Source organism: Hyperolius riggenbachi, chromosome 1, assembly GCF_040937935.1.
Source record: "Hyperolius riggenbachi isolate aHypRig1 chromosome 1, aHypRig1.pri, whole genome shotgun sequence".
Lineage (NCBI taxonomy): Eukaryota > Metazoa > Chordata > Amphibia > Anura > Hyperoliidae > Hyperolius > Hyperolius riggenbachi.
The window spans coordinates 677,239,091-677,261,175 of NC_090646.1; the positions used below are offsets into that span (position 1 = coordinate 677,239,091).

The following is a 22,085-nucleotide window of genomic DNA, read 5'->3' on the forward strand; positions in this document are numbered from 1 at the left end:
CTCGCGCGAATTTTCCGCGCGCAAAGTTTTGCGCGCGCAGCACCCGGCGCTTCGCGCAAAGCTCCCATTAAGCCCTATGGGACTTTGCACGCGCGCTTACGCGCGTACGCGCGGTAACTTCGCGCGAGTTAGAGCACAAAGCGGTGATAACTAGGTGGTGCAAAGGTTATCACGCCTAAAGTCTTTTAGGCGTGATAACTGAGTTATCACCGCTTTGTGAATCGAGCTCTAAGTGTTGATTTCATCTGCAGTTGCTCGGCAGTTCATGACAGTTTGGGATGTTCTTGTGAAGTCAAACATTGTCTGTTGCAGTGGAGCTGCAATCCCTTTCATGCAGGTTGCATAGCTTTGTCTGCCTTTCCCTGCTGCCAGCTTGTGACTGATTATCATTCACCTGTGTGGGAATCTGCATGTCTGCTCCCATTGGATGACCTCAGTATAAAGAGCTGCTTCCTGCAGGGCTCCACGGGCTATCATAGTTTCAGTCTCTGCCTGTTACTCTGGGCCCCTGTTCCTGTTTCTCGTGTTATCCCGTGTGGACTGCACTGACTCCTGCGCAGGAGTCAGTGAGTCCTTCTAGTCCTGTTCTTGTTTATCAGTATTTGTTACTTTGCTAGTCTTGCATCATATATTGGTTCATCGCCAATATATACGCATACTAGTGTGTTTGTTATTTTCCTTGTATTCGTGTTACGTTAATACATCAGTGTTGCTGATATATACGTACTCAAACTGTTTATATCCTGTGTTCAGTCAGTCAGGTTCCAGCACGTTTCGGTAGGTTGCGCTTATCGTGATTGTTATAATTTAAGTAGGCCTCAGTTACTTGGCCTGAGTTTTATGTAAAAGGCTTGTCCGCAGTGTAAGCCTTTAAAATAAATAGAGGTTTTGTGATGCAGGCAGAGGCATCTCAGGGTCTGCGTGTAGCAGAGAATACACGCAGATACTGAGAACATGTTCCTAAAAGAAGGCCATCGGCCACTCTGACCTCAACACGTCCACCACAGGAACAGTAAACATCGGCCATATTTACTAAACATCCACATTCCTGCATATAGGCCAAATGCCTCATTGATTATTAATCAAGTAGGTGTGTATGATGACACCACGAGTGGGTCCACCAATAATCTGATCTAGGGGGTGGCGAAGATGATGTCATATTTAACTCTTTCCTAGTCGGTATTAATAGCCGGACGAGCTGAAAAAGGGCTCTCTCTCTCTCTGATTCCTGCTATGCTTCAATACTGACTAGGACCTCTAAGAATGTTCTTCCTTTCTGTAATCTGATATAATGTATGCTGTACATAGGTAGTCTAGATGTAACATAGAGTAGATACAAGAAGACCTGGGTACTTTCAGAAGGAAGGTACTCACGCCGCTGTAACGCAACATGGAAGTCTGCTTGGCAAGGAGATGATAAACTGTATCTATCTGTATTTCTGTTACTTGAATAAATAACGTAAACATTGAAGAAGCCTGAGAAAGTCTATCTCCTGTTTGCTGTGTGGAGAGTCAAGTGATCTCACAGTCTGTGAGACGCAACTGTAAGAAGTTACTGGTGTCGAAGCAAGGTGATATAGAAAGATTCTAACAATGGTGCCGAAACCCGGGAGGGACAGCGCATCAGGGGGGGTGCCGGAGTTGGAAAAAAGGGAGTTGACCAATCCGGGTTTCCGTCGCCGCTGCTGCAGAGCGGTAACGTTTTTTTCCGGTCTTTGTCGTGGACAGGGTCTACCCAGAGAGCCTGGTTACAGGAAGACCAAGAGGTCTTGCTCTCTCTCTTCCAGGGGTAACCGCCTAGAGCAGAGAAGTTGTGTGAGCACGAACATCTAAAAGTGAAACATAAAAGAAAGAAACCAGGTACTGGGAGGTTCAGACGCTGGGATCTGCGGGTCAAGCCGTTTTAGGGGGGATTGTTATAATTTAAGTAGGCCTCAGTTACTTGGCCTGAGTTTTATGTAAAAGGCTTGTCCGCAGTGTATGCCTTTAAAATAAATAGAGGTTTTGTGATGCAGGCAGAGGCATCTCAGGGTCTGCGTGTAGCAGAGAATACACGCAGATACTGAGAACATGTTCCTAAAAGAAGGCCATCGGCCACTCTGACCTCAACACGTCCACACAAACACTGGTCCACATGACAGCCCAGGGGCCCCAGGTCTCTCTCACTCGCTGGGGCCCCCAAACCACCATGCGACACCTAGAGGGAAGTGTGAGCAAGCCCTGGACCTCACCTCCAGGGAACTCACCCCACCACCTCTAAACTGAATGCCAACTGCAACAAACACAATTGCTCACTTCCAGCATAGAGCAATATCCTGCCTCTATCTGGCCAGCAGACGCCAGTCAGCCAATCCACCTCCAGGGAACTCACCCCACCACCTCTAAACTGAATGCCAACTGCAACAAACACAATTGCTAACTTCCAGCATAGAGCAATATCCTGCCTCTATCTGGCCAGCAGACGCCAGTCAGCCAATCACCTCCAGGGAACTCACCCCACCACCTCTAAACTGAATGCCAACTGCAACAAACACAATTGCTAACTTCCAGCATAGAGCAATATCCTGCCTCTATCTGGCCAGCAGACGCCAGTCAGCCAATCCACCTCCAGGGAACTCACCCCACCACCTCTAAACTGAATGCCAACTGCAACAAACACAATTGCTAACTTCCAGCATAGAGCAATATCCTGCCTCTATCTGGCCAGCAGACGCCAGTCAGCCAATCAAACACACAATCAAATTGGCTGACTGGCGTCTGCTGGCCAGATAGAGGCAGGATATTGCTCTATGCTGGAAGTTAGCAATTGTGTTTGTTGCACTCAACACGTCCACCACAGGAACAGTAAACATCGGCCATATTTACTAAACATCCACATTCCTACATATAGGCCAAATGCCTCATTGGTTATTAATCAAGTAGGTGTGTATGATGACACCACGAGTGGGTCCACCAATAATCTGATCTAGGGGGTGGCGAAGATGATGTCATATTTAACTCTTTCCTAGTCGGTATTAATTGCCGGACGAGCTGAAAAAGGGTTCTCTCTCTCTCTGATTCCTGCTATGCTTCAATACTGACTAGGACCTCTAAGAATGTTCTTCCTTTCTGTAATCTGATATAATGTATGCTGTACATAGGTAGTCTAGATGTAACATAGAGTAGATACAAGAAGACCTGGGTACTTTCAGAAGGAAGGTACTCACGCCGCTGTAACGCAACATGGAAGTCTGCTTGGCAAGGAGATGATAAACTGTATCTATCTGTATTTCTGTTACTTGAATAAATAACGTAAACATTGAAGAAGCCTGAGAAAGTCTATCTCCTGTTTGCTGTGTGGAGAGTCAAGTGATCTCACAGTCTGTGAGACGCAACTGTAAGAAGTTACTGGTGTCGAAGCAAGGTGATATAGAAAGATTCTAACAGTGATCACCCTTGCTTAGCTAGCTCAGTCCTGTTCCTGTTACCATTGCGTGGATTGCGCTCACTTCTGCGTAGAAGTAGCGAATCCTTCTGTAATAAACGATGGAGAGGCAGCTGCGGGGAACAGCACTACCACCGCAGCTGCCTCCAGCTCTCTGCTTAGCAATGTATCCGTGTCTGACAGCGGCTGACGGGTCTATGCGGCTGACGGGTCTGTCAGCCGCACATAAGGTTGCATTGTCGCGTGCGTGCGCGCACAGACAGGACCTTTATGCGAGGAGGAGGCGCGTCAGCTGACCGGCTGGTCGGCTGATGTCAGAGGAGACGCTCGCCGCTCTTCATTGGCTGATAGGAGGGGGCGTGCCAAAGGGGTCTCCTCTGCCTTATAAGCCTAGCTGAATCACTCGCAACTTGTCTGCTGTTGCGAATACTTTGTGTTAGTGCTCAGACCTTAGATAGTTCCGGTGTGCTTTGATCCGGGAGGAAACCGGGGATTTCACACAAGATAGGAATTATTTGATAGCTATTAAGATACTTCATTACTGTGTTATTATCTGTGTATGACTCTGGCTCTTTCTGACTACTCTTCTGCTCAGTGATTCTGTACCTCTGCCCATCTGATCTTGTTGTCCGACTCTGCCTGTTTATATCTTTCTGCCTCTGCCTTCCGATTTTGTACTGCATCTGTCTGTCTGTTGCCAACTCGATTAGTCTGACCACTCTACTCTCACCAGAGGGCCCTTGACTCTGGTGAGGGGCGCTGTACTGTTAGTACCCACCAGCTCCTCTGGTGAGGTTTAGCTAAACCTATCAGTACTACTGTTGCACCAATCACTATACTTGCTATTAGCTATCTCATCAGCTGTCTGGTATATCTGTATTATAGGTGATACTGCAGATCACCTGATAATCAGAACTCTGTTCATGCTGACAGAAATCGTTACACCTTCCTAGTCCTGTTCCCTGTATTGCTCCAGTTCCTAACCAGTATTCCTTGCTTATGTTATATATCGGTTCATCGCCAATATATACATATGTGTGAAGAAACGCGGAAGAGCTGCCGCTTTAAGTCAGCGTGAGGTGGCTCTTTCCGCGGATGGCATGGCGGAACGCGGAGAAACCGCCGCGTCTGACGCGGCGGTTAGCGTGCATGGGTCTGTTGCTAACAGTATGACCCAGCGCGGGGAGGCCGCCGCCTGTGCCATTGGCGGTGCGACCAGCCCCACGCGCAGGTCAGCAAACATATTGCAAGACAGTGTTGGTGTGGCTGGGACTCATAGTCCTCCAAGATTTAGAATGACGCGCGTGCGCGCAGAGAGGCAGAGTTTATATGGCAGCCAAAAGAAGGTCAGCTGACCAAGCTGGTCAGCTGACATTTGCTTCACTCCTCATTGGCCCAGCACTTAGGGGAGGCGCTGGAGAGCGCTGGTGTATATATACTGGAGCCTGGTCATTCCTCCAGTGTCTGGCGTTGCGATCACTACGTGGTAGCACTCAGACCCTGTCCGTTCTGTGACATTAGCTGTAATTATTTAGACAGTTTCCTAGGTGTTGACGTCTAAGGATCTCACACCTTAGACTAGGAATTGTGATTATCTGTTATGACCTTATGCTTGCCTGACTATTCTTCTGAACTCTGATCCTGTACCTTGCTATTCTGATACTCTGTTGCCGAACCCCGGCTAGCCCTTAGACTCTGCATCTGCCTCTTGATTCTGTACCTCGATATATCTGATACCCTGTTGCCGAACCCTGCTTGTCTGTTTACTCTGCATCTGTCTCCTGATTTTGTACCTGATCTGTCTGTGTGTTAACGACCTGGCTTGCCCGACCTCGAGAACTGACCTTACTGTTAGAGGCAGTTCCCAGATCCGTTAGTGACACTACCTCATTGGTGTCACTCACGCTCTGTCCTTCCTACGCTCAGCCTGACTCCTCCCTCGGGAGAGTCTAGGCCTTTGGAAGGAATCTGTACTTGCGCAGTACTCTATACTGCCCTGTACCTGCTCTTGAGGTGCAGCCCTCAAAACATTACTGTTGCACCAAACACTCGTACTCTACTCAGGTGTCCAGAGGTTAGAAAGTATATCTGATTATCGGTGATACTGCAGATCATCAATAATCGGGTATATATCTGTATTCCCAGTGATTCTGCAGATCACCGGTAATCAGATCCTCTCTGTGTTACACCGATCATTACAATATGTTAGTCAGTCGTTTGTAGTTTCATTGATAGCTGTAATTGTAATACACTAGGAATATCATATCTGTTGTATATTTGTATGTATTGCGTTGCCTGCCTTTGACTCTGCTGTTTCCTGACTATTCTGTCCTGTCCTTGTGAGGTACGCCATCGCTGCGGTCACATTGGCTGCCTCATTCCAGTCTGTCTTGTTTATGGACGCTTGCTGTCACTAAAGCAGTGACTAGTTTAGCAAGCGTTCATTCTGTCTACCTGTCCTAGTCTTTCTGGGTTCTGGTTTGTGCGCTCAGCGCTACCTTGCGCTGAGCCACTATTGTTCAGTATTGTTTGTGGTTGCTCGGATCTACGCCTGCTCTGTGCGCCACATCTCCTATTAGAGTCAGTCCTCTCCTCCACTAGTGCGCTCGCACTATAACTGGGGATATCCTGGTTCCTTGTGCTTGCGTGTGCGTCTCCTTCACGTCAGGATATGCGTTAAGTGCTGACTGTGGAGAATATACCACCAAGCGTGACAAGGTTAGATAGGTAGGTTCCCCCAGTATATATTAGATAGGTAGGTTCCCCCAGTATAGATTAGATAGGTAGGTTCCCCCAGCATAAATTAGATAGGTAGGTTCCCCCAGTATAGGTTAGATAGGTAGGTTCCCCCAGTATAGGTTAGATAGGTAGGTTCCCCCAGTATATATTAGATAGGTAGGTTCCCCCAGCGTAGATTAGATAGGTAGGTTCCCCCAGTATATATTAGATAGGTAGGTTCACCCAGTATAGGTTAGATAGGTAGGTTCCCCCAGTATAGATTAGATAGGTAGGTTCCCCCAGTATATATTAGATAGGTAGGTTCCCCCAGCGTAGATTAGATAGGTAGGTTCCCCCAGCGTAGATTAGATAGGTAGGTTCCCCCAGTATAGGTTAGATAGGTAGGTTCCCCCAGTGTAGATTAGATAGGTAGGTTCCCCCAGTATATATTAGATAGGTAGGTTCCCCCAGCGTAGATTAGATAGGTAGGTTCCCCCAGTGTAGATTAGATAGGTAGGTTCCCCCAGCGTAGATTAGATAGGTAGGTTCCCCCAGCGTAGATTAGATAGGCAGCTTACCCTAGTGTAGGAGGGGGCACTGGGCGGAGCGGCGGGGGGAACGGGGAGTTAAACACTCACCTGTCTTCAGATCACCGCAGGCACAGCTTCCATGTGCTTCCGGCTTCCTCCCCGCGTTGTCCCTCACATTGGTAACAGCACCCCATGTGATGTCATCACAGGGAGCACTGTAACCAAGATGACGGACGCCGCAGGGAGGAAGTCGGAAGCACATGGAAGCTGTGCCTGCGGTGATCTGAAGACAGGTGAGTGTTTAACTGCCCGCTCCACCCAGTGCCCCCTCTTGCCAGTCAATAGATCCGGGGCACCATGGCAACAGGTTCCCGGCCGGTGCCCCGGATCAAAGGCCCTAGTGACGCCCCTGTAGTGCAGTGACACGTCCAGGAGATGGCTTTGCCCATAGATTCCTAGGGTAAAACTTGGGTGAAAAGGGATGGAATAATAGCCATGCTCTGCTTGCTGTGCTAGCTGTCTGTCATAATCGATTACCCAGACCATAAAACCCGACAGATATACCTCCTGTCAGCCATGTGCATTGGATGTGTAGCAGCTGAACACCCAGCACCAGCATTAACCCTTCATAAATAAAATGTGTGCTGCTGGGTATTCAGTAAAATGTATACTACGTATATTGCTGGAGCCTCTATTACTAGTGTCAATCAATCATTCCTACTCTTCCAATATTCCACACTGCTGGTGAAATAGGAATGAGTGGATTATAATGAGCTTTTAAAGGGTACCTGAAGCAAAAAAAGTCATATACTGACCTCCATAGAGGGAAGCTTCTGGATAGTATGGAGGCTTCCCCCACCCTCCTTGCACCTCCTGATCCAGCGCTGTGACCAGGGCCGGATTTCTGGGAAGGCCAGAAAGGCCACGGCCTAGGGCGATAAAATCAGATAAGATAAGAAGGGCGGCATGACTTGGAGAGAGAAGAGGTCATATGTCAAAGTAAATAATCTCTTCTGGTCCCGCAGCGCAGCCATCCAGCGTCCTGCTCTGCACTAATAGCTGAATTCCAGAGTTCCCCAATCCCTGCATCTCTCTCTCACTTCCTGATGTGTTATAACAATCAGGATCAATCATAACTGTCACTGATAATCCATTCCTCTGTATGAAGGACATACAGATCGATGTGAGAAATACCAGAGATTTACATTACAAGACAAGACAAGACAAATAACATTTATATTGCGCTTTTCTCCTTGCGGACTCAAAGCGCCAGAGCAGAGCAGCAGCCACTAGGGCGCGCTCTATTGGCAGAAGCAGTGTAAGGGAGACTTGCCAAAGGTCTCCTACTGAATTAGTGCTGGCTTACTGAACAGGCAGAGCCGAGATTCGAACCCTGGTCTCCTGTGTCAGAGACAGAGCCCTTAACCATTACACCATCAGCCAACTGCAAATTACAAAGCAGATAGAACTAAGCTCCGCTGAGTTTTAATGCAGGCATTCACAAACATCAGTGAGCTCCGCTAGTTTATAATCTTCACCTCTTTTACAGCTTTGACACTGACCCCAGCAGTCATTAATTACTTTATCTAACCCTAATTTATGTTTCTCTTTTTTTTCCTAGCTAGCAGTGATCTCATCTGCTTCAGTTAACTCTTTCCTGGCTCATTTTCTGTCCTTCAGCTCCTACCATCTATGAGAACTGCTTGAATAAAAATGCAGTTTGCTTCCCTTTCATTGCTAAACTGTCACTTTAAAGGACACCTGAGCTGTTACTACCTCTATGCTAGCGTGTATGGTTTTGCATCCTTCTACTTTCCTGTAGCAGTAGAGCATTGTACCATCTTAACCATCAGCGAAAGCAGAGAGTTTTGAATCATGATGATACAATTTATTGGCTTAAAAGAAAAAGAGTAAGCTTTGTGCTAATAAGCCTTCTTCAGACTTTGTTCTTGTATACTGTCAATATGTTAGAGCACACCATCATATGTACCATATGTACATTCAACATTCAAAAGAGATGCATAGATTTTTCAGCAAATATAAATACATGTCATTCAGATGCTTTAAAGTGGAGCTGAACTCTTGCACAGGACAGAAGGAAAACAGAGAAATGTACCCTGTATGTATTTAGAGAGCCTGTCTAATTCGCGTACGTTAAAAAAGGGCGACGGGAAAAAAGGGCGCCGGGATTAAACGTTAAACTCATTTAACGTTTAAAAAATTTTTTCAAAGGTATTTTTCCATTACAATAGCGTTTGAAAAGTTTTAAATATATAATAACGACTTAATAAAACTTTATTTTTTAAAACTTAATGTAAGTTTAGGTAAATGTAATCAATAATTAACTTTTGATAAATGCATTAATTGGGCGATAACAAAATACGGCGCAATTGTAGACCTTTATTTTTCATTTAATTTTTTTCATTACTAATATGTGTTCTTCGTTTTAAATTATGCTAAGTAGACAGTAAACGGTAAATAGTGTGCTGGAGAGACCAACATTTATAAACGTAAATAAGAAATATTTAACAGAGAGAAGATTTAGACGATAACGAATAGTAATTGCAACAGAAATGTCGAAATAAAATTTTAAACGGTAATCAGAGTTTTGTAAATCCATAAAAATAAACGGAAATATGTACTTTCTTTTTGGGGGTTTACTTTTAAACGAAACCTACATTTTTAAAAAACTTAAACGTCCGTTTAATAATATCGTCTAAAACAACTATTTTAAATTATTTAACGAGTATCTATGTGTTTCGACCAGTGAAAAAGTTAAAAGATAAAGTACACAACTCACATGTGCACGAAACCATTTGTTATACAAAACGTAAACAGTCGTTTACAATAGCTGTTTAAAATAATGCTTGTATATTTTAAACGAAATTTAGGATGCTTGATTGGCAAATAACTTTAAACGTTAAATCACCTTGTGTATGTAAATGCCGTTGTTAACGTTAAATGATAGTTTGGTAAACTTAAACTTTCGTTTAACAGCACTTTGATTATGTTATGTATATATAATTATATTAACATATATATAATTTTTTTTTTTTTTTTTTTTTTTTTATGGTGTCGGTTGGTTGGTGTAGTTATGTTTTCTAACTTTTTTGTGTACTTTATGTCTTATTGTTATTATTGAAATTTTTCATAACTTTTTCAGGTATTTAGGAAATCCATGATAATATACATTTACCGGTATAATAATGAATAGCAGGGGTCTCAAACTCAATTAACCTGTGGGCCGCAGGAGGGAAAGTCAGGATGATGCTGGGCCGCATAAGGGATTTCCTACAAAACGTCCTCAAATGTCTTCCCATACAGCTGTTATGATGCCCTATCTTGCATTGATTATTATTGACACACTGAAGCAAAATATTTTGCCTATTTTACCTTATAATTCCCTTCAGTGCTCCCACTACAAGTAATCTGCCGTGTCCATGCCACAAAACGTGGGCTGCAGAGTCCACAAATCCCCCAGGGGGAGGGGGGGGGGCAATCCACTGACATTTCCTGGAGGTGGATCGCCGCTTCTGCCCGCCCCTCTCACTGTAATGAAGAGTGAGAGGGGTGGGCAGAGGCAGCGATCGGCTGCGATTGACGTCAGGAGGGGCAGAGCTGAAGTTGAAAGATCTGCCCTTTCCAGGAAATGCTGGCGGATTTGTCCCCGGGGGATTTGGGGGCTCTGCAGCCCTCATTTTACGGCGGATTACTTAGGAGCACTGTAGCAAACTATAATTTAAAATAGGCAAAAATAGTTAGCTTTAGCGTGTCTTTTGCTGGCGCGGGCCACAAAATATTGTACTGAGGGCTGCAAATGGCCTGCGTGCCGTGAGTTTGAGACTCCTGCTGTATAACAAACGTTGTGTAATTTTACATTTTAAATAATTCACTTATACTCTTATTCCCTCCCCTACACATTTATATGGTATCTACAGCTGTCACTCTACTCATATGCTTTCCCTTGTGAGATAGGTTTGAATTGCAAAGTGACTTTTGGAGTTGGTAGTGGTTTTAATGTGTCCCAAATAAAAAAAATGATAAATTTTCTAAATTCAAATTGGCTGAAGGGTCCGATTTTGTGTAAGGGCTTGAGGTGCACATGTATGTTTAGTATTGAAATGTTTGGATGCTATAACTACCTGTTGCATTTAAGTGTCGCATGTCTGTAATTCTTCGTTTGGTGTAGCAAATCTTCTTTGTGTTTCCACCATGCAGCTCACGCCACCTGTTGCTCACTTCTACAAAGGCATAGTGTTGTCCAGTTTTATTTAGTCTGTAAAATATGCACCAGGCCTACTTCTCTATTAACATTTATGTAAAAGCAGTTCCTGATCATTTTATTCCATCCCCATGCTCATGGATCAATCACACGCCACTGTCCTCGGCCTCCTTCAACTCTGGTACTGTTTTATTTAACTTCCTTATGCCATGTTAAGTCTTATTTAAGAGAAGTGCACTTTCTACGTATCTTTCCAGCATATGCTGGTATTTCTCCAGCATCTGATGTTCACATTAGTAGAATGCATACTTCAAGAGAACCAGAGTTGAAGCACCCTCATGTATTTTACCATAAATATCAGTGGGAACATGACAGTAAACACCTACCCTGCTTTTAGTTTCTTTCTTCTCTGCTCAATTACTCTGTTAGCATCTGCGATAAGAAACCATGACTTCAAGGTTTGACCTGAAATCATCATAGCTGAGTCCGCCTGCTGTGAAGTCATTACAAGCCCTCCTCTCCTGGCTCCGCCTTCCTGGTTTGCATATACAGCATCAGGGAGGGCTGTGATGAGAAGGGAGTGGTTGCTGTTGCCTAAGGCTTGTAATGACTTCACAGCAAGCGGACTCAGCTATAATGATTCCAGGTCAAACCTTGACTGAAGGCTCAGTCATGGTTTCTTATCGCAGCTGCTAACAGAGTAATTGAGCAGAGAAGAAAGAAAATAAAAGCAGGGTAGGTGATTACTGTCATGTTCCCACTGATATTTATGATAACATACATGAGCGTGCTTCATCTCTGGTTTACTGTAATTGTCAGAGGCTTAACAATTGTGGAGGAAGTTCTGGTACTTGGTTCAGATGCACAACAGCTCTGAGGATTGGTGTCTGTGAACTATACATTTGAACGTTGATCGATTCATATGAAAACCTTTTAGTTTACTTTATTTACTTACCCACTGAGATTAATTGTCATATATTGGTAGGTAGAGCCCTGTTGTATTGTCCTTGCCAGAGCCAAATTTTATGCCAGGGGTTGAAGTGGTCAACTTTATTAAACAAGCAAAAATGCTCCTTTGGATTACGGCCCAGTACACACTAGCCTGTATTTTCACATTTCCTTGCACTTATTTAAAGAGGAACTCCATTAAACATATGTACTGTTGGCACTTGGCAGTTGATGTAGCGGCTGCATGGTTTTCTTCTTTGTAAACTGCTATGAACAGCTGTTTCCTACAATGCGATAAGTTTGACAAAGGAAACTGGCAAGAGCAGGGCCGAGCAGAGCCTACAGAGTCTACAGCTTTAGGGTGCAGTTTAGGAGGGGGTGCACAACTGACTCAGCTATCATTCCCCTATGGTGTTTGAAGCAGAGATAAATAAGAAAAGGAGATATATGGCAGTGACTAAGCCAGATAACTAGAGATAAAGGTGTTTAGGGGCCCTGCATCTCATCTTAGTGTAATAGCAATCAGTGTGTGAAGGCTGGGGTGGGAGGGATGGAGGAGGGGCCTCTTAGTGTAATAGCAATCAGTGTGTGACGGCTGGGGTGGGAGGGATGGGGGAGGGGCCTCTTAGTGTAATAGCAATCAGTGTGTGACGGCTGGGGTTGGAGGGATGGGGGAGGGGCCTCTTAGTGCAATAGCAATCAGTGTGTGACGGCTGGGGGGGAGGGATGGAGGGCCGCACTTTGGTGTTTCAGCCTTGGGTGCTGGAGCACCTTGTACCAGCTGTGCCCAACAGTATGTACTTTTCTTGTGGGCGGAATCGGGTTCTGAACACAGTGTCCTAAATTCATTAAGCTTACTGAAAAACTTTTCAGAACGTTTAATAATGTACCTCATGGTTTAAATGTAATGTTGAATTCACTAAGGTGTTATATATTTCTGTAATGTTTTATCGACAAGACATTCAAGAAATCAGTAACACCTTACTGAATTCCAAAGGAGATTTTACACATAAACATACAGTACATTTTTAAATGTTTGGTAAAGTGTTTGATAAAGATAAGTGAGTAGAGGGCAATATCATTCATTCATACAGCGCACCCTGACGGTCTATTTCTGAAAGTAATTGGATTTCTCATGTACAATTGGGTATCAGGCACTATTTAGGATATAATTGCAATTGTGGTTGGAGTTCCTCTTTAATTTTGAAGCGTAAATCAGTGTCTGTCTGAAACTCTGTAATATTGGACAACTTGGATGAAAACGTTATTTGTATACTAGTATATGGACCATTTAAATGAGAGGAAATGAGATTTCAATTTCCAAAAACCCTTTTATTGCACATATACACGTACAGGTCAGGCACAAACGACAGCCAAACAATCAACTTTTCAGGAAGTAAAACACAATTTTTTAAAGGGGGATAGAAGGAAGGTTATTTTGTACAACATTCTACATGTCATCAGACAAACATTATTAACTCTTCCAAAGTTCTGTAGTTCCAAAATTAACCCCTTTAGGCAATGAAGAATTAAGAAGAAGCACCAGGTCTGCTTACTGTGGTTAATGCGTGTACAAAGGTATTACATGCATAACAGACAGGTGAGATGAGGACAGGCCGGTATGGTCCTGTTGCACCATTGTGTTTGCATGAAAGGTTATTTATAATTAGAGGCATATGGGTGTTACTGTTTACTTGTAGACAACACCAGTTGCTGGATACTTTTTCAGATCTCTTTGGATGCAGTACTGACTGAGTCACAAACAGATGAGAGTGAGCACCGTGCCAATAGGGAGATGCAGCGTGCTGTTGATTTCTCCCCATTGCTCCCTGGGGAGTACAGTCCAATATCAACTGAAAGGATTGGCACCGCTGTCTAGTATCCAAAGCTCTTTTAATGACACCCAAGTGGCAGCAGTGACAGAGTGCTGTTTCTGTAAAAAACCTTTATGGAATTGCATAAAACACCTTTTCAGTTTGTTAACTTTTTTTTCAAGAAACAGCACTTTGTCACTGCTGCCACTTGGGTGTCATTACAAGAGCTTTGGATACTAGACAGCGGTGCCAATCCTTTCAGTTGATATTGGACTGACTGAGTCAAACATCTGAAACAAGTATGCAGGTAATTCAATCTGACTTGTTTCAAATCATCAGTTTTAGATTATTCTTGATAGGTTTTTGCTGAAAGTATCAGAGAAGTTGAAGAAGTGACAGGCAACCACTATAATATAAGAAGAAAGAGTCATACTATATAATAAACAGAAAATCATATGTAAATAGCAACACAAAGTACAGCTATAGTGGGATATATTCCTAAAAGACATACAAAGTACAGCTATAGTGGGATATATTCGTAAAAGACATAGGCAAATTTCAACTGCACAAGACTGCCAGAAGACACAGGTAAGTACAGGCGTAGGCACAGGACAACAGAACAAGACTACCAGAAGACAAAGGTAAGTACAGGCGTTGGCACAGGACAACTGCAGAAGGCTGACAGAACAGGACAACTTCACAAGGCTGCCAGAAGATACAGCTAAGTACAAACAATGGTTAAACAGGAGAACAGAGGTGCCAAAAAGGATAAAAAGAAGCTAAATAAGATTTGAAACCAAATTATTGCCTGAGGAGGCAGGATCAATCCTGCGAAACTCGTTGCATAATTGCAGTTCATAAATAAAATATTTTGACTGTCTTTACTACAGTTGTTGTATGTCTACTTGGAGTAGGTAAGTCCACCTCTACCTCCTCTATTTACCAATAATTTGGTTTTTAAGCTCATATAGTTTCCTTTTATCCTTTTGGCGCCTCTGTTTTCCTGTATAATATTGAGTCCACCCTGGGTGGAGGGTTAAACCCCCTTTTTCTACTCTACAGAGAGCAACTTCTTATTCCTGAGTGGAGTCAGTAAAATCTCCCCACCTGCCTTTACAGTAGGTGCCTAATGGTAACCCTGGTTTGAGAGTATTAATATTTACTCTATATAGTAACCATTTACCAGTACATATTACACTATTGGGGATCTTGGTATTCCTTGTTTTTAAACAATGGTTAAAGTGTAAGTTACACATCTACAGGACGTTTGCAGGAGGAAGGAAAATACTGTAAAGTAAAACTGTGAACGATAGTTGTTTAACAACTAAATCACGTACACAATCCAGCTGTATATTCTGATACACAACCTGCACTACACTGTTCTCTGCTGTGTTGTGGTCCTACCTCCCAAACACTGTTCTCTGCGGTGTTGTGGTCCTAACTCCCACACACTGTTGTATAGTGTTTTGATATTGCCAACCCACTTCACCCCTATGGCTTCCCTGATGTTCTATTACTGGTTACAGTTCAATAAATAATACAAAATGGAAGAGGACACACGTTCAGACAGAGGGGGATAGAAAACGAGGACACTAACTCTACATAAAGGCCACACATGGACAGAAGGGATGAATGCTACAGTGGAGAAAATGGCCATCACATTGAAACATAACACCGTAAAGGTGATTTGGTTTTCAAATACATGTCTGTAGTACAGTACAATTTTTGGATACAAACATAGTGGCCAAATTTTTTACTATACTTAGAGCACTGTGAAAAAAACAAGATTACAGTAATATGTAAATTGTAATAGTGAACATCTATTAATTGAAGTTTTCTGAGTAATAATTAATAAAAATAACAAACAATTTTTTTTTTTCAAAATATATATATAATGACTTATACATTTCTCGGTTTAACACAATAATATTGTTTTTGTAAAGTTACATTTTTTTAAACAAAAAATTAAGTTTATAAAATTTTCATAATACACTTAATAATGCTTTCTTAATAATCGTTGGAGAAACGATATTCGATGTACTGCAAAGTTTAAACGACGGATTACAGTGATTTATAGGTTTGCGATTTTTAAAACTTTAAGGTTGGATTTTTAGCTTTCAATATTTGTTTAGTGGTGGATAATGTTTTACACTGTAATTATTAATAAAAGATATATCTAACGAAATAATGTAAATCTGTGGAAAAAAACTTATTACAAAGTTTAATACTGTGTAGATATGTAAACATTATATTGTGATTTAAAACTTGCACGGCTCAAACGTATTACAGTGTTTAATACTGTGAAGGTAGGTAAAACATTATATTATGATTTAAAACTTGAACGACAAATTTGGCGGTTAATAATGTGTAAATGATATATCTAACGAAATAATGTAAATCTGTGAAAAGAAACTTATTACAAAGTTTAATACTGTGTACTTATGTAAACATTATATTTGATTTAAATCTTGCACGGCTCAAACGTATTACAGTGTTTAATACTGTGAAGGTAGGTAAAACATTATATTATGATTTAAAACTTGTACGGCTATTTTGGTGGTTAATAATGTTTAAATGAATGATGATTTAAAAGTGACATTTAATGATTTGTTTACGGAAGATTTCCATACGTTAATATGAGATTTGTAAAAAATATGTCTGAAACAGTAATATAAATTTAATATTTAAATTGAGATTTACAATTTCATATAGTTTAATTTCAATATTCGTGTAAAAAAATTTAAATCTAAATTTATCCATTAAAAAAAATTTAAACGTTAATGTACGCGGGCGCCCTTTTTTCCTCTTGGGCGCCCATCAAACGATAATTAACATGGAAGTCTATGGCGGCGCCCTTTTTGTCCACTTGCCTCAGGCGCCCGATTTTACTGTTTCCGTCTAATTCCCCCTCCTCTGTGTCTAATCACAAGTTGTAATTTATCTCTGCACTGTGTCACCTGACTGCCACAACATCTAAGCTCATTTGAAAGCACAGGATGTTAAAATTACAGTGGTGTGAAAAACTATTTGCCCCCTTCCTGATATCTTATTCTTTTGCATGTTTGTCACACTTAAATGTTTCTGCTCATCAAACACCGTTAACTATTAGTCAAAGAAAACATAATTGAACACAAAATGCAGTTTTAAATTATGGTTTTTATTATTTAGTGAGAAAAAAAACTTCAAATCTACATAGCCCTGTGTGAAAAAGTGATTGCCCCCCTTGGTAAAAAATAACTTAACTGTGGTTTATCACACCTGAGTTCAATTTCTGTAGTCACCCCCAGGCCTGATTACTGCCAAACCTGTTTCAATCAAGAAATCACTTAAATAGGAGCTATCTGACACAGAAGTAGACCAAAAGCACCACAAAAGCTAGACATCATGCCAAGATCCAAAGAAATTCAGGAACAAATGAGAACAAAAGTACTGTAATTGAGATCTATCAGTCTGGTAAAGGTTATAAAACCATTTCTAAAGCTTTGGGACTCCAGCGAACCACAGTGAGAGCCATTATCCACAAATGGCAAAAACATGGAACAGTGATGAACCTTCCCTGGATTGGCCGGCCGACCAAAATTACCCCAAGAGTGCAGAGAAAACTCATCCGAGAGGCCACAAAAGACCCCAGGACAACATCTAAAGAGCTCCAGGCCTCACTTGCCTCAATTAAGGTCAGTGTTCACGACTCCACCATAAGAAAGAGACTGGGCAAAAACGGGCTGCATGGCAGATATCCAAGGCACAGACCACTTTTAAGCAAAAAGAACATTAAGGCTCGTCTCAATTTTGCTAAAAAACATCTCAATGATTGCCAAGACATTTGGGAAAATACCTTGTGGACTGACGAGACAAAAGTTGAACTTTTTGGAAGGTGCGTATCCCGTTACATCTGGCAAAGAAGTAACACAGCATTTCAGCAAAAGAACCTCATACCAACAGTAAAATATGGTGGTGGTAGTGTGATGGTCTGGGGTTGTTTTGCTGCTTCAGGACCTGGAAGGCTTGCTGTGATAGATGGAACCATGAATTCTAATGTCTACCAAAAAATCCTGAAGGAGAATGTCCGGCCATCTGTTCGTCAACTCAAGCTGAAGCGATCTTGGGTGCTGCAGCAGGACAATGACCCAAAACACACCAGCAAATCCACCTCTGAATGGCTGAAGAAAAACAAAAAGAAGACTTTGGAGTGGCCTAGTCAAAGTCCTGACCTGAATCCTATTGAGATGTTGTGGCATGACCTTAAAAAGGCAGTTCATGCTAGAAAACCCTCAAATAAAGCTGAATTACAACAATTCTGCAAAGATGAGTGGGCCAAAAGTCCTCCAGAGCGCTGTAAAAGACTCGTTGCAAGTTATCGCAAACGCTTGCTTGCAGTTATTGCTGCTAAGGGTGGCCCAACCAGTTATTATTTTCAGGGGGCAATTTCTTTTTCACACAGGGCCATGTAGGTTTTGAGTTTTTTTTCTCACTAAATAATAAAAACCATCATTTAAAACTGCATTTTGTGTTCAATTATGTTATCTTTGACTAATAGTTAATGGTTTTTGATGAGCAGAAACATTTAGGTGTGACAAACATGCAAAAGAATAAGAAATCAGGAAGGGGGCAAATAGTTTTTCACACCACTGTATGTCTGCTTCCATAAAAGCAGGAAGTAGACACACTGCAGATTTATTGCAGGATTTGTATCAGCTGTAACAAAGAAATGTTTTTATTCAAAAGGTTATGTTGTTGCGTATCTTTTAGAGCAGAGAGGAAGTTCTGAGTTCAGGTCCACTATAATTACAACAGAACATCCAAAGTGGGTCTTGACAGGATGTTTGCTGCTTACCTGTTCTCTGTTTTGGATGGGCTTCTCTCCATTGCACTGCCCTGCCACCTGTTTGTGACTCCGACTGCAGCCAGTCGCACAGAGGACAAAGAAGCAGCGCATGCTCTGGCCACTCGTGCTCCCTGTCACCTGTCTGTGGCTCTGACTGCAGCCAGTCGCACAGAGGACAAAGAAGCAGCGCATGCTCTGGCCACTCGCACTCCCTGCCACCTGTTTGTGGCTCCGACTGCAGCCAGTCGCACAGAGGACAAAGAAGCAGCGCATGCTCTGGCCACTCACGCTCCCTGACACCTGTCTGTGGCTCCGACTGCAGCCAGTCGCACAGAGGACAAAGAAGCAGCGCATGCTCTGGCCACTCGCGCTCCCTGTAATTTCTCTCTCCTGCCCATGGCCGGTACAGTGTTATGCATTCTTGACAAGTACCGGTCATACATCAGCATCATTTCTCAAGTATGCATGCCCAGAACACTATCGGCTGCTGTGCACATGCGGGCAGGAGCGCACATTACAGGAATTATTTGTTGAATGGGGGCAGAGCAGCAAAACTGAAATGAGCCCATTCAAACCAGTGATCGCTAGTCAGTGATGGATAAAATATTTTTTTTTTGGGGGGGGGGGGGGGGGGGGGGCACTTGGTAACAGCAGGCCTAGGGCACTGGAAAGTACAAATCCGGCCTTGGCTGTGACCCTCTGAGCAGATTCAACAAGGGCCTGTCCAATATGGTCACATGGCTGTGCTGTCCTCTGTGTATGATCTTGGCTGCACTGCACAGGCATGAATACAGCCCGAGTCTATGCCGTAAGACGTACAGGAGTGTGAGGGAGCAGGTGCTGGCCATACTTGTACACGCACGGAAGCACTGCCACAATGAAGAAGAGGACCAGTGGGGTGGATGAGGATGAAGACTCTGGATCATCCACAGGCACCTCTCTACCAAGGTAGATATATAACATTTCCTTTAAAAAAGAATACAACTCACAGGTTTACTTTATCAGAATCAGAATCAATTTTTTTTCGCCAAGTAAGTTTGCACCTACAAGGAATGTGTCTTGGCAGTTGCTTAACAAACACAAACAAAAACAATACAAGGACAGACAGTGTGAATATTACAAGTTAAGGACATTATAAGTATAGTGGCAGTAAGCAATGTGAGAATTGTTCATTTTCAGTTCTGTGCTGATTACTTTCAAGTCCTGGCAGCTCTAACGTGGTTCAGCATTAAGTATGGCTACCGCTTGAGGAAAAAAGCTGTTCCTGTGTCTGGAGGTTTTGGTAGCGATTGACCGGAATCTTACTCCTGAAGGCATGCACTGGAAGATGGAGTGAGCTGGGTGAGAGGGGTCAGAGGCAATTTTGGTTTCTCTCTTTCTGCACCTGCTTGCGTAAAGATCCTGTAGGGAAGGTAAGCTACAGCCAATTATCCTTTCCGCTGATCGGATAATGCGCTGCAGCCTCCCCTTTTCTAATGCTGAGCAGGAGCCGAACCATACAGTCATAGATGATGTTATGGTGGATTCGATGATTGCAGTGTAGAACTGCACCAATAAATGTTGAGGTAGGCCAAACTTTTTCAGCTGCCGTAGATGGTACATCCTCTGTTGCGCTTTCTTGACAATAGTGGCAGTGTTGTTGTCCCATTTTAGGTCGTTTGAGATCATGGACCCAAGAAACTTGAATGACTACCTGGGTTATTGTGGATCCATTTATGGTTAAGGGGAGGTGCTTGGGGGAGATCTCTAGTCTATTATCATCTCCATAGTTTTGAGAGTGTTTAGTTCCAAGTTGTTGCTGCTGCACCAGAAGGAAAGCTGTCCCACCACATGCCTGTATGCAGACTCGTCCCCGTTTTGTATGAGACCAACTACTGTTGTGTCGTCTGCAAACTTCAGAACCTTAGCAGATGGATCTGTGGAGATGCAGTCATTGGTGTAAAGTGAGTAGAGCAGTGGGGAAAGCACACAGCCCTGGGGTGCACCAGTACTGACTGTCAGAGAGCTTGATGTGAGTTTACCAAGTCTAACATGCTGTCTTCTGTCGGTTAAGAAATCGGTTATCCATTTGCAGATTGATTCAGGTATGTGTAGCTGGAAGAGCTTGCTGTGCAGCAGTGATGGATTTATGGTATTAAATGCAGAGCTGAAATCTATAAATAAAATCCTGGTGTAGGTTCCTGAGTTGTCTAGATGCTGTAGTACATAATGCATACACATGTTCATGCTTATCCCCATTGTAATATGGTCTCATGGGGATAATAAGGAGGAGAAGCCTGAGAGATGTCAGTAAAGGCTGCACTCCCATCACTGATATTCACTGAATGTGGACTAATTACACCACCAGCCTGTTACCCCTCACATTGTATACAGAATACTCTATAATGATCTGTTATCTTATCTCACAGCACAATGTGGAAGACCGACTATAGAAAACCTGGAGCGTCTCTCTCCAGACTGGCAGTATTATTACAGAAGTGCGTTGATAACAGTCCAGTGCAAACCTGGATATTATCCATCATCAGCGTCAATGAGATGCAGCAATCCTCGTATGACCCAGGAGTGGTCTCCGCCCACTGTTACCTGTATAGGTGAGTAACAGCACAGCCTATCTCCATCACATGTACATTATATACCGAGCACTGTATATATATTCTGTGCCAATATTTAAATATGTTACCCCCCCCAACACAATGTAGAGAGTGAAGTATAGCAAACTTGGAGCATCTCTCTGCAGACAGGCATTATTATTACAGAGGTGTAGTGATAACAGTACAGTGCCATCCTGGATATTACCCATCATCAGACAGTAAAATGTGCCCATCCTGGTAGTAACACTGATGAGTGGCTCACTAATGTGACCTGTAAAGGTGAGTACACCTCACACTGTATATACTCTATAATGATCTGTATCCTCATCTTATCTCACAGCACAATGTGGAAGACCGACTATAGCAAACCTGGGGAGTCTCTCTGCAGACAAGGAGTATTATGACAGCGGTGAAGTGATAATAGTACACTGCAAACCTGGATATTATCCATCATCAGCCATAATGACATGCAGCAATCCTCGTACCGCCCAGGAGTGGTCTCCGCCCACTGTTACCTGTATAGGTGAGTAACAGCACAGCCTATCTCCATCACATGTACAGTATATACCGAGCACTACATATATTCTGTGCAAATATTTAAATATGTTACCCCCCCAACACAATGTAGAGAGCCAAGTATAGGAAACCTGGAGCGTCTCTCTGCAGAAAGGCAACATGACAACGGTGGAGAGATAGTCCAGTGCAAAGCTAAATATTATCCAGCAACTCAGACAGTAAAATGTGCCCATCCTGTTAGTAACACTGATGAGTGGCACACTAATGTGACCTGTACAGGTGAGTACACCTAAAACAGGTAATTTGGGTGCCGTAATCTGGATGCCGGAGCCATCGAGGAAGTTTGGGCACCGCCATAGGCTCCCATAATAATAGCCGTGTTTCAATGCTGGCTCTAGACTCTCTGCAGCCTGAAGCAAAATTTTGAGGATTTGCCGCATGACAAACAGCTGCCCCCCCCCAAAACAAAATCCCCACTGATATATATATATATATAT

At 43.0% G+C, this 22,085-nt stretch overlaps 1 protein-coding gene across 5 annotated transcripts in view; it reads left to right on the top strand.

Moving 5' to 3' along the window:
- Positions 1–22,085, top strand: part of LOC137532532 (C4b-binding protein alpha chain-like) — a 732,640-nt gene that overhangs the window by 158,782 nt on the left and 551,773 nt on the right. For all 5 annotated transcript variants that reach the window (XM_068253140.1, XM_068253166.1, XM_068253147.1 and 2 more), the window contains exons 2-3: positions 20,890–21,072; positions 21,413–21,595. In XM_068253140.1, the coding sequence (XP_068109241.1) occupies positions 20,890–21,072; positions 21,413–21,595 (366 nt within the window). The remainder of the gene's footprint in view (positions 1–20,889; positions 21,073–21,412; positions 21,596–22,085) is intronic.